Source organism: Botryllus schlosseri, chromosome 12 (genome assembly GCF_051294905.1).
Source record: "Botryllus schlosseri isolate E-star chromosome 12, Bs_hap1, whole genome shotgun sequence".
Lineage (NCBI taxonomy): Eukaryota > Metazoa > Chordata > Ascidiacea > Stolidobranchia > Styelidae > Botryllus > Botryllus schlosseri.
The window spans coordinates 11,798,584-11,811,335 of NC_137247.1; the positions used below are offsets into that span (position 1 = coordinate 11,798,584).

A 12,752-nucleotide genomic window follows, 5' to 3' on the forward strand; every position below is an offset into this window, starting at 1 on the left:
CATGTAGCTAAACGCTAAATAGATGTACATAAATGAATAATAGCACCATGCAAAAAATTTGAGATTTTTTAGTCGAGTAAATATTTTCATGCATTGTGTTCTGCTATTCTGAACTAATCACTAAAATACAAAAAAATCTGAAGTATTCCTATAGTCTTCGAGAAATCTCACTTTTTCTGATTTGTGATTTCTCGTTTTACGCAAACTTTCCTTGTATTAATCCGCATAATTCCTTGCAAATTCATACAAACACACGAATAAAAAAGAAGTAATATGGACAAATATCGGCTATAATAGATAATGTTAGGATGCAAACACTTCAAAAAACTCGGAAATGCTTTTTTTGTATGATTTGCGTCTATGAACTGAAAAATCGTCTCTTATTATGGACCGCAAATCAATCCCATCATGATGCAACTCCCCCTCCCTTAGCATCTTCTTTCCAGCTCAGAAATATTCTCCTGAAACCCCTCGCCAAGTTCCTCGCTTACATCACCCATATTTGGACTAGGGAAATCAATGCGAGAGTACAGGTAATGAGTCTTTAAGGACATGCCCCACTCCATTTTTTCCATGTACCTTTTCGTACATTTTGATATATTATTCCGAGAATAGTGTTCAGTGTCAGCTCGGAAGTCTCAGAAACGAAGAAAACAGTTATGTTATAATCCAGTGGTTCCCAACGTGGGCGATATCGCCCCCCAGGGGGCGATTTGGCGGTCTAGGGGGGCGAAAATAACGAAGGGGGCGATAGGGGGGCGAAAACGGACGAAGGGGGCGAAAACAACGAAGGGGGCGATGGTGCGTTAAAACGGCTATATTGGAGTCTGGACCGTAACTACCGCACCCCAAACCCCCCCAATTGGGGGTGGGGTGGAGGACCGAAATCGAATAAAGCCCAAAATTATTTCGTGAAATAACATGAATGATAGAGTCATTTTTTAGAAATTCATGCTACTTTTTCAAAAAAATTTCGCGCTCTGCGCGATTTAGTCTTTTTATGTATCTTGTTGTTGGGGTAGCCGTCACCCAAAAAAATGCGCATGATTTATGGAAATAGGAGACTTCGGCGTCGGCCATTACTGCGCCACGACGCACCAAGACATATGAAGTTAGAGGCCATGTAACATGCGACTCCGAGAAGTGTGTCAGAACGATCAGCAGCGAGAAGAAATTGGCCGAAAAGGAATGCCCTTGCGCTGACCAAAAACTTCGATATATATACAATATGTTCAATTGTCCATAGGCGCCTCAATGGCTGGCGTCGAATGTTCCTGTCCTGACGACCTTAACCCTACAGGACAAATGCCATCCCGCCAGGAAAAAATTATTCGCCAGTAAAGAAATGCCAATAAATCATGTACGTCTTTTAGTTTGCTACGTTTTGACGATTTCCATATCTTCTGACATAGCAGATATAGTTGGTCACGAAATAGCATCATGTAAAGAAGTCAATATAACAACGATTCCGCCCGAAGATGAATATTTATTATTTAGGGGACCTACCTTTTCCAACATACCACATCGACCATGTTGACCGATTCAAACATGAATTATATAAAATTGTCGCGCTTCGCGCGTTTAGGTGAAATACGGTGACTCACCAAATAGTACATAAAATAGGTTATAGCTGATATGTAGCGACAAAAAGCCCACTGGCTGAGGGGAACTTGGGTTTGGTTTACCACCCTATGGGGCCAAAGACCAACGTTTTGTTCGGGATGGGGGGGGGGGGGCGTCACGAAGTGCTGTTTTTCGGTTCCCAATATTTGGGGGGCGATGATCGGTGTGGAGCTTCAAAAGGGGGCGATGAGTCGAAAAAGGTTGGGAACCACTGTTATAATCTCTTTGGAATGGGATTCTTTCAGAAAGCCAAGCATTTTAAAATCTCGGCAGAGGTACCAGTTGTACATTTGGCATATAGTTAATACTGTCCAGGAGAAATTTCACATGTTTGTTATCTTCTATCATTTGAACAGAATGGTATAGAACAGGTACGGGCAACATACGGCCCGCGACGTGATTTTGAGCGGGCCGCAGACAGTTTTTGGTCTTAAATCATAATATGGCCGACGGTCCAAGTTTTCCACAATTCTCCACCACTTGCTTATTACTACGTCAAATTCAGGGATATATAGGAGTTCTATATATCCCTGGTCAAATTATAGTGACTGCGGGTTAGTCTCTCTTTTTTATCGGGCACAAATATTAGTTCTTGGTCTTCGTTGTGTCCGACATGCAGCCAGAGTTCCAAGAACCTGTACATAACTCTGATCCATCACATATGTCTCATTGACTTCAACATGCAGTTATTGAACTGCATTACGTTCATAAATTCATTGAATACTCTTTGGTCTCTATGCTTTAAACTTAAAGTTTACATTAAATGCGATTAATCCCTGTATAGGTGTCTAAATACGCGTTTAATGTATCGATTCAATAATCCGGCCCACCAAGTAGCCTAATTCATCTTCTCATATCCGGCCCGCGGAATCGGAAAGTTGCCAGCTCCTGGCATAGAAGGATATGCAATGTCATGTAGCTTTTTAGTTCTTATGCACATTGAAATATCATCCATGCAGATGTAACAGACATGCATAAGGTTTCGGGTTCCCTCCAGACTTTTTAATAGAAAATGACATTGAATGACGGTCTTCCCTAAGCCCACCATCCAAATTTTATCGGCGTGTTCCCTAGAGCACATGCAATGCCCAGATGTTATCTTAGTCTCCAATTGTCATGCCAAAGTAAAGCTAAAAACGAATCCTTATTGCTATCCATATTTAGTATATCACTTGTTTCAAACTGATAAGTAGAGCGATTTTTTCACATGTCAAAAAAAGTCAAAATTTTGTCAAAATTGTAGCGTTGGGTCAAAAAATGTCAAAATTGTTTCCAAAGTCAAAATTTTTTTTGCAACCTGCATTTCGGCTGTATCGTAGATTTTGCACTGTCGGTGAACTTATCATTTGACATTTTGCAGCTTGTAGTCTACTTTATAGGCCTACCGTTGTAGACGGCCTATTATCTACTCCTAGTGAATCATAACCATTCAAATGAAACAAATAGGGTGACATGGCGTTATGCTCAACGTACCGCAATGTCGTAACAACTGAAGCAAGACTGCATTACATGGTTCTTATATCAAGGAGCGCATGATGAAAAATTGTGATGTAGACACCATATTGTTAGAATGAAGCAACACGGTGTATCACCAGCATTGTACGCACAACTTCAGTGTTGTCATCGAACAACCGCTGCTGTTGAATGTTCTTTCCTCATTCTTGGCAAGTCACTTAGTAAGGAGAATGTAGGAAAGTATGCTTCGTTAAACTACAACAAATTTTATTGATTCCTACCTACGTGATGTAACTACTGGAATTCTTCATTGGGTCAGATTTCGTTGAAATTAAGTTTTTTCATGTAAAAAGTTGTCAGTTTTTAGTCAAAAATTTTTTTTAGGTCAAACTACTTCGAAAGGACAAAAATTTCTAACCAGAAATGAATATAAGTAGTACAATTCTAACATGATGTGGGAAAACACCTAATATGCATACGTTAGGTCGATACTTGGTCAAAATTAAGTTTATATTGGTAAAAAAATGTCAAAATTTTGATTTTTTAGGTCAAATTCTTCCGTTTTTAGGTCAAAAATCGCCCTATACTGATAAGTAAACCCCAGAAATATAGCAAAAACAATCAGCAGGCAGACTACATTTATGATGTTGAAATTAATACTGAGATTAAACTGATTAGATCCACAATCTGGCAGAGGTGGTCAGTAACGAAGTACTTCTACTTTTTAGAAGTACTCAAGTAGTTTTTTTCTACTTCTGGAACTTACTCCAGTAGATCTGATTTTCTCTACTTCTACTTCGTAATATTTTGTGATCTACTTACTTACTTTTCGCTATTTTCAGTTTGTCAAGTATAAGTAGTTTATTCCCCCAATACGAAAGACAGCCTGAGGACTTTCGGGACTGTTTTCACGGAGTATCAACATTTAATATTCATAATAGTCAAGAAAAGCCCAGAATTTTTGTTGCGCTTCGCGCACAGTAGGTATGGAGTGACAAAAATGTTTTCACGAAAGTATCAGTGAATATAATTTAGGTACCGGATTGCTTGGTTCCGCTCACACCGCATTCTGGCCCATATTAAATATTTCATCACAGTAAATATGGCCCACCGTAATATTTGAAACTACCGTTTCGCAATCTAGCAATTGCCTATCATATCGCAATCTAGTAATTAGGCCTACCTATCATATCGTAATCTAGCAGCCCATTACGTATGAACGTATCTTGCTAATCTGGAAAATCCAGCTATTTTTAACGTTACACCTATTTTTGCAGATCACTATTGAAGCTTTATGGACAACAGAATGAGTACAGTTTCCACTTTTTAGAAGTGGTATTTGTATTTCCTTTTCAATTGCGAGTATCATACTTTGAGTTCTAATTACTTTTAGTTCTTTTGCTTGCAGAACATACATGATGAAGCATAAAAGCAAGTGTAGCAATGCCTATATTTTCCGAAAATAAAGCTACAATAAACATAACTTTTATGATCCACAATATTTGTTATTAACGTATACTAATCGCGCAAAGTGATGAAACCGTATCCGATACAACTTCTACGTATTGCTCTTCGCCTAAACTTGGGTCCTTTTAATATGGCGTAGTACCCCATGCCATGCTATTCTCTAAAATGGGGTCTTCTAGTAAACAAAGGGTTAGTATCGCATTTCATATCAATATAATAGTTTGCATCCAATGATGCGAAAAAATGCCTATTCTGTCAAAAATTGATACCTCCTGGGATGCATCAACAGGAATCAAGCTCCCAGCACCTTCCGCATAGCTCAATTCGCAGCTTTTGACGGTCCATGCGAACGAATTAAGACTGGTTTTAAAACTACTTACTTATTGAGTAGATTTAAAGTCAATCAATTCTACTTTTACTTCAAGTAGTTTTAGGTGGCCTATTGAAGAAGTACTTCTACTCGTACTTGAGTAGATTTTTTCATGGCTACTTCTACTTCTACTTGAGTAGTTTTCTTGACTACTTTGACCACCTCTGCAATCTGGATATGGGCATTTACAGAACAAAGCGGGAAGGAATTTGAGTTTACTTACTGCAGCCAATTCTGACCAACTTATACTGAAAAGATCCATATTACTCAGAACCAACTATTATGAACTATGTATGATGGACCAATGTGATGTCACAGCTAAAAAGTATTTTTACAAACGAGCTTGAAAAACAGAGTGCGAAAGGTTTAAAAAGCTTAAAATTGCATTCTTAATCGACACTTGTGGCAAAAAAACATGATTTACTAAGGAATATGGCATATGACATATCAAAAAATCGGCTCAACCAATTTTTGTTACATGGTGGATAATTCAAGGTCGCGCATCTTCTCCAGTCGGCGGGCCGGATATAGGAAAATGAAGTACTTGCTAGGCCGGATTCCTAAATCGATACATCAGTAATCGTGTATTTATCCACATTCAAGAAATAAATCGTATATGATGTGAATTTTAAGTTGAAAACATAGAGGCCAAAAACATTATTTAATGAATTATTGCCGTAATATAATATAGGCTACGTCAATATAGCTGTTGTAGCCTACTCAATGAGATTTATGGTGGATCAAAGTTGTCGACAAGTTCTTTAAACTTTGGACGTAGAATCCCTTGGTAAAGACTGCACATGAGCATCAGTTAGATTGGAACGAAGCGTTGTATGTTCCTTTTCGCGGACAAAAATGTTTGCTCGCAAATGTATTTACAATTGTACAGGCGGTACACCAGAACAGAACAAGTAGTTTCGTGGCGACCTTTCTCCGGCCGTGGGCCACATAACCATGTGACACCGAAACTCTTTGCGGATCGCTTAAAATACCTTCGCGGGACGGATCCGACCTGCGGGCCGTATGTTTCCCGCCCGCCGTGTAATTGATGCTTTCCAGATGACCGTTGGGGACGATATCTCGCGAGCCAATTCCGAAATTCAATCCGTTTCCGCTATAGTATGGTGGATGTTATGACATTTCGGTCTTAGGCGTTTTTACCCGCCCTATAGCCTACACTACGTGTCGCATCGTCCCAATCGACATTTATTATCACGATCATGAATCACGATACATGTTTGTCCACGCAGCATAATATATGACTATGCTGGTGCTATACAAATGGGTGCAACTGCGGATGTGTTCTGTTTGAATATAATACCGAACCTATTTTCCGTTGTTCGAACAACGGACAGTTTCACTCATAAAACGGATGACCTATAGTTCATATAAATTGCTCTCGTAAATTGTAATCTATCAGACGGCCAAAAGTAACGCCGCTTCGTATTACAGCCTTGGAGTTGACAATTCCTAAATACCGTTCTGCGGTGGCACAAGCACTAGAAATTTCCTTTCCCTTTGGATTCGCGTACCTAACTCTGGTTTCATACCTTTTACGCGGTTGGCGAAATGTGCAGCTGGCGATATCTCTTCCAGCCGTGACCGGGATCTTGATCTGGTGGTAAGTTGAGACTGAAACGATCATGCTATTTGCGCACTGGCACACGCACTTTGCACACAAATTTACAGTCTTAAGTAAGGCCATAAACCATTTCACTGCATAGAATTAGAGTTTCCATAGAGTCTGCATAGAGTTTGGAAACTGCTCCACTGACTAGATTGGGACTATATTCACCCTGTATGCAACACGGACGTATCGTTATTTCACAACTTTTGTAGGTTGGCGCCAGAGTCACCCCGTTGGCTCATGATGAAGAACCGCACAGATGAAGCTGCGAAAGTGTTGTCAAGAATCGCCAGGATAAACAAGACCACAATGGAGTCCAAAGGTAAAGCTATCACGTATCGCTAACGGTAGTATAGAAACCTTGAATCCACAATTACCGTTAGCAGAAGAAGTGCCCCGTAAATCGCGTTATAACTCGAAGTAACTCCTGTATCCAGCTTTTTATGCCTTGTTTTGCAATATTGTCGTATACGTAACCATAAACTGGTTTACAGAACGAATAGAGCTGGTGCCAGAAGAATCCGAATCAACAGCGCAGCCATCCAATGCGTTGAAACTGGTGTTCAAAACACCACGTATACGATCAGTAACTCTCCGAATGTTTTACAACTGGTGACTGAACTGGGATTTTTCTGCACTTTATGTAGGCTACATCTGTATAGTCATAGTCTCTGTACTGCGTATGATAGAGCTTGCATCTCTGAGTATAGGTAGAGTTTTGGGCACTTCATAGCAGCGTTTTTTTAATGAGTCAGATCACTAAATTTCATTTGACGGAGTCAGGAGTTGAAGTCGTTTATACAGTGGGCTCCTCAGTCAAGAGTTTAATTCTCCGTAATACCCATCGTGGAGCAGTGGTCTAATATGCAATGATTGTATATAGGCTAATTGGTTTTAAGTTGGACATTTAAGTACGAGTTTTAGTTTAGTTTTACTCGTGAATTCGAGCAGGAAAAAGTCGGAGACGCCACTTCAAAACTGATTAAGTCAGGATTCTTGGTGACAATCACGAATGTCGGCAGTCGGGCTGGGCAAATTTGAGTAACTGAGTGATTCGATTCTGAATCACGTATTATGCTTCGAGTTGAGTCGAGTATTCGAGTATCACGCATTATGACGTCATACCAGAATGTTATATGTCAGAGTTCAAATATGTACCAGTTATGATCACCACAAAGAATAAAATGCCTGTTATCCATCACATTAACCATACTTGGTGTTTTTCGACCATACCGATTTCATTCCACTTAGTGACAATCGTGGGATTATCATGACTTCGGAAATGTGGTATTTCAAGTTAAGTTCATAGCTTTGAACCAGGGATATATAGAACTCCTCTGTATCCCTGCTTTGTACTAGTACTAATGTTTGTATGCTGCGGTACGGCCGATCAAGGTTGCGTGGCTTCCACAGCGGAAAATAGTTTCGAAGCTATAACTTTTGTTGGTAAATTAACTTTCAGTGACGAGGAGCGTATCATTTCAGTACTCGAAAAATTCGTCTTTTACTACTCGACTAGAAACATTAAAATAAATACTCGATTCATATTCGAGTACTCGAATCATTGTGCCCAGCCCTAGTCGGCAGAAGGGTTGCATTTAAAACATAAATTAATTTGAAGCAAACATGTTTAAAATGTGGCTTTTGTTTAAAACATGAATGTTTTCTATTGTTTATTTTCAGTCATGACGTCACCAATACTTAATTGTGAAGTCACATTGGATTGGCATTGGCTATTGAAAACACAGTTTAAATATGGTTCATTCGACGAAAAAGGCTTCCGACTACTGTCATAAACGGACCAAAAATATCTTTAACTGGCACTACATCGCTATGAATCATTTTTACGGTCGGCGGTCATCATCATTAGAACATCCATTCCATACCAAAGATCTATATCTACGGCTGTAACTATTGAACCGAAGACGATTTCGACAGTTGCAGCCACTGCACATCGTATATGCATCGACTATGTTGGGTGCAAATCGTTTGTATATATGCTCAATGCTCATGCTCATTGCTCATACTACATGGTTTTCCGAAAGTATTTACACAATCATGGAATTATTATACAGCGTTTGAAACAAAAATAAAAAAAAGGCAAAGTGTTTTAAAGCACCATTTGTTTTAAATGCAACCCTAGTGGGCAGTGGGCGGAGTTGGAGTAGAATTTACGGAATTCCCCAGCCTTGGAACATTACGCTTACGTTTCACCCCACAAACGATTTTTCTCATGTTATTGCTGGTTATTTGCTTCACGTGCACATATCTTGTCCTTATACGTATTTGACAGGTTTGCTGTATCCTGTGTTTACTACGGTTTAACTATGAATGCAGCGGAGCTGAGCGGAGATCCATTCGTAAACCTGTTGATCAACGCCGCGGCAGAAGCTGTTGCAGTGGTGTTAACCATCCCCCTTGTCAACATTTGCGGGCGTCGAATGACGGGTAGCCTGTCCGAGATATCTGCGGGGGTACTCTGCATTTCGATACAAATAATTTCGCATCCGACAGGTATCAGTTATGCCTATCTATATGTAACCTCGGTTTTACTTTTACATCAATACTGTTTCACGTATAGGCGGAGTAACTAATCAATGATATTACCAATTAACAACATAATTTATTTCTGATTGCAGCATCGACTGTTCTAGCGATCATGGGAAAGTTTGCAATATCCATCAGTTTTTCAACCATGTTCATAACAGCAAGCGAAATATACCCTACGGAAATCAGGTAAAAAAAGCACCGCGATAATGTCATCCTTGGTTCGTCTTCGCGGTCGCGGTGTCTCGAAATAGAAAGGGAAATGACTTAACATTTTTTAATCAAATGTCCAGCGTGTACACTACCGGTTTACCAAATCTCATCGCATTAGGCCGTCCAAGTGTTTCATCAAAAATACAACTCCCTTTCCTGGCTTTGATGTCAATTAGTGCACTAAAACCCATTACAGCCGAATGAACTTCTGGGTTGACAGATCTTTATAACAACGTCTATGCAACATGCCAACCATCCCCACTACTGAAAATTGCTTGCCGATTGAAATAGTTTTTAAGAGTACGTCCCGAAGGTCCGGAGGCCTCTGGTTATCGAAGGGGCTCAAAACCCACAGCTTCGTATTCCTTACTTCCCCCTGATGGTTTGGAAATATGGTTCAAAACTATCAAGCAGAGTGGACAGATGAGAGCTCGCCACATTCACGATACGCTGTTCATTCTTATGCTATCTTTTACCATTTACATGCGAACATAAAGGCTTTAAGACTGTTCCTGCAGATCTATTCTTTCAATATTGGAATGTTTTCTTGCATAAAGTTATTTTCAAGGTCACTGAAAGTTTTTAAGGTAGAAGTGATTGTTGAAAAAAGAGAGCAGTGTTGAGAGTATTAAGTAATCAGGAAAGCAGCCATAATCCCATGATATCTCACATAAAACTATATCGTCGCTACCGCAGGAATTTCGCAACGGGCCTCTGCAGTGCAATGGCTCGTCTTGGAGGAGTTGTGTCACCGTTGATAGCAATGATGGGGATGCTCAACAGAGAACTACCTTACGTAACGTTCGGTTTGTTAGCGTTACTCGCGGGTGAGTGTAAAGAGAGAGAGAGAGAGATGATATTCTTTTTTGCTTGCACCATCGAGATGCTTTGATGACGGAGATGCGATACGACCGTAAGGTCACCTAGTCTGCAGTCTGCAACCCCATTTTTCTCCTCTATGTTATTCGTGGATGCTGAGTGCATATAGCAGGATAGCTACGGATACCAGTTTTTGAGTCTTTGGTCTGGCCTGGCAGTGTAGGCAGTGTAAGCTTACTTATGATAGCATTTAACATTGATTTTCACATATCTTTCATACAGGACTATTGATTTTGACTTTGCCGGAGACAAAAGATGTTCCACTTACACAAACGATAGAAGAAGGAGTAGATTTCCTGAAAAAGAACTCCGGTGCCTGTCCTTCGATTAAAATACGACGCCCTTTGGGATGCTGCAATGGGGATAAGGCATAGAAAAATCCTGAACTACGTCGTATTGGGGCAGGCAGTCTTTTTGGAATACTTTTGACAATAACCGGGGTCTACGATATTCTAATATCGTAGGCCCCACAATAACGAATATATTATTTCTGCTACGACTACGTGAATTTCAGCTATCGCATCACATAGAGCAGGGGTCGGCAACCTTTTGCTAGTCACGGGCCAAATTTCGAGTGCACAACATTTTGGCGGGCCGGAATTTTTCTTAATACTATATTTATCGCTCACGTCTGTATATTACCCTAAAATGCTGCAATCTCAATCATACAAATCACAAAAACACACATGTATTTACACTTCGACAACGCAGGATAAATGTGACACTTCGCGCAGCTTGCTTTGTGAAAGGTTTTCAACTTCTGGTAACAAGTCAGATGGAGCAAGAATCAGACCATATTCTAAATGGGCGTTGGAATACGCGTTCTTAGCTTGTCTTCGTGAATTTCATCGTTGAAAGCAAAAGTCGATGCCATTTCTTTAGCATTGTTGGTCAAGCTGGGATGAAGACCCATTTCAAGAACGTTCTCTTTGTCAAAGTCATTCAGCGATATGCTCTTTGTATGAAATTTGTCATTCAATTCAACTACATGGCATTTCAAATGGGCCCATTTGAAATTTTCTGGCAATGGTTTTGGCGTCCACATTAACTTGAGTACTGAGTAATCAGAATTTATTTTGTACAGAACGAATGTCGGAAAAGCGGATGGAAATTTAGTAATTAAATTTCGTATATCACAGTTACAAATGTATAGTGCTGGTACTAGGCTTACTCTCCTCCAGCATAGGAAAGTGAGCTTAATTTTCTTTGTACTGTTGAAATTCCTAGAGTCGCAGTTTTGTTTCGAATGCGTGTCGACACCTCATATGTATTTATAGTTGTTCCCCCTGATGTTGCAAGTTTAATTTGTTTAGATGTGACGTTAAATATACTACGAAAGCTGGATTAGATACCCATTACCCATTTTCGATGACAAGATTATGAATCGGCGATGTTTGTATTTTCAAGGAAAGCTGCTATTTCATTTCTCAGTTCATAAACTCGTGCAAGCCTAGCTTCTCGACTTAATGCGCGAACATGTCAGATATACAAGACTTCGCCATATTGATGCTCTGCTTCTAGTAATATCTGAGGTAGGCTAACTGTCGGTGATTCAGCTTGTGAGACAAAATCAGCTTTCACCATTGTGTCCAAAACACCATTCAGGTTTGATGTCTTAGCGTAAAATGTCTTCTGGTGAATTAAACTACAGATGACTAACCTACGGATGCTAGTTATCTACAATGAAACAGGGAAAGTTTTATATTTTGTCATTGCGTCTGAGCAGAGGAACGGCACCATTATTGTCGCACCCTATCCGAGTGGCAAACCCTTGAAAAAGTATGGTATAGCCTCGGTTGCGCGATACACCCGCTTGATAATCACTGGTCGAGTCTACTCCACAGACATTCTCCATTTCCTACGCAGTGTTGCCAACTCCAGATGCAAGAAAATCGCTAAATCTGGTGTTAAAAATCGCTAGATGTCGCTAAATATTCAGAAAAAAGCGCTAAAAAATAGCGCTAAATCTGCATTAATTGCTAAAGGTGTTAAATTGAACCATAATATCAATACATTCTTCTCCGCTATATTTTACTCGTCTGGGTCCAAAGTAACTTATCGTATCTCTAGTTTATAATACGTAAGAGTCATCTCTAAGCGGGACAAAACGTGCAGTGCATTTCATAAAGCAGATCGCTTTGCACAATGATCGCTCTGCGTGGCCACTGACCACTCTGACCAGGTTTACAGGCATTACCGCTCACTATATAAGCGTGCCTTGCTCGATGCGTCCATGAATACGTGATGCGATATACCGTGGAAATGCGCTTGACTGCTCTAAACTTGACCCGAGACAACACGACATGAACCGGGTTTGCCAGCCACTATAAGTAGAGACCCTAGGAAAATATTCCGATGACCAACCCGGGGTATGAAATATAATAAAACTGGTTTTAAACGAAAGCTAGTGTCACATTGGTTCCGACAACACGAATTAAATTCTTGTCAAGACAATGCAACGACCTCAAAACAGCGAACTAAAGTCTGAAAATCGGCTTTGATCCGAACAATCTCTGGACGAAATTGGTCATCGTTATGTTCATTGTGTTGCACCGGTGCCATTGTTGGAGC

The 12,752-nt window shown here is 40.1% G+C and overlaps 1 protein-coding gene across 1 annotated transcript in view; it reads left to right on the top strand.

Moving 5' to 3' along the window:
* LOC145452091 (solute carrier family 22 member 3-like) overlaps positions 1-12,752 on the top strand; it is a 28,813-nt gene that overhangs the window by 14,018 nt on the left and 2,043 nt on the right. Inside the window, exons 6-12 of the mRNA XM_080330305.1 lie at positions 6,368-6,536; positions 6,755-6,864; positions 7,037-7,154; positions 8,836-9,056; positions 9,182-9,278; positions 9,999-10,129; positions 10,404-10,718. Coding sequence (XP_080186431.1) covers positions 6,368-6,536; positions 6,755-6,864; positions 7,037-7,154; positions 8,836-9,056; positions 9,182-9,278; positions 9,999-10,129; positions 10,404-10,555 — 998 coding nt within the window. The 3' untranslated portion in view covers positions 10,556-10,718. The remainder of the gene's footprint in view (positions 1-6,367; positions 6,537-6,754; positions 6,865-7,036; positions 7,155-8,835; positions 9,057-9,181; positions 9,279-9,998; positions 10,130-10,403; positions 10,719-12,752) is intronic.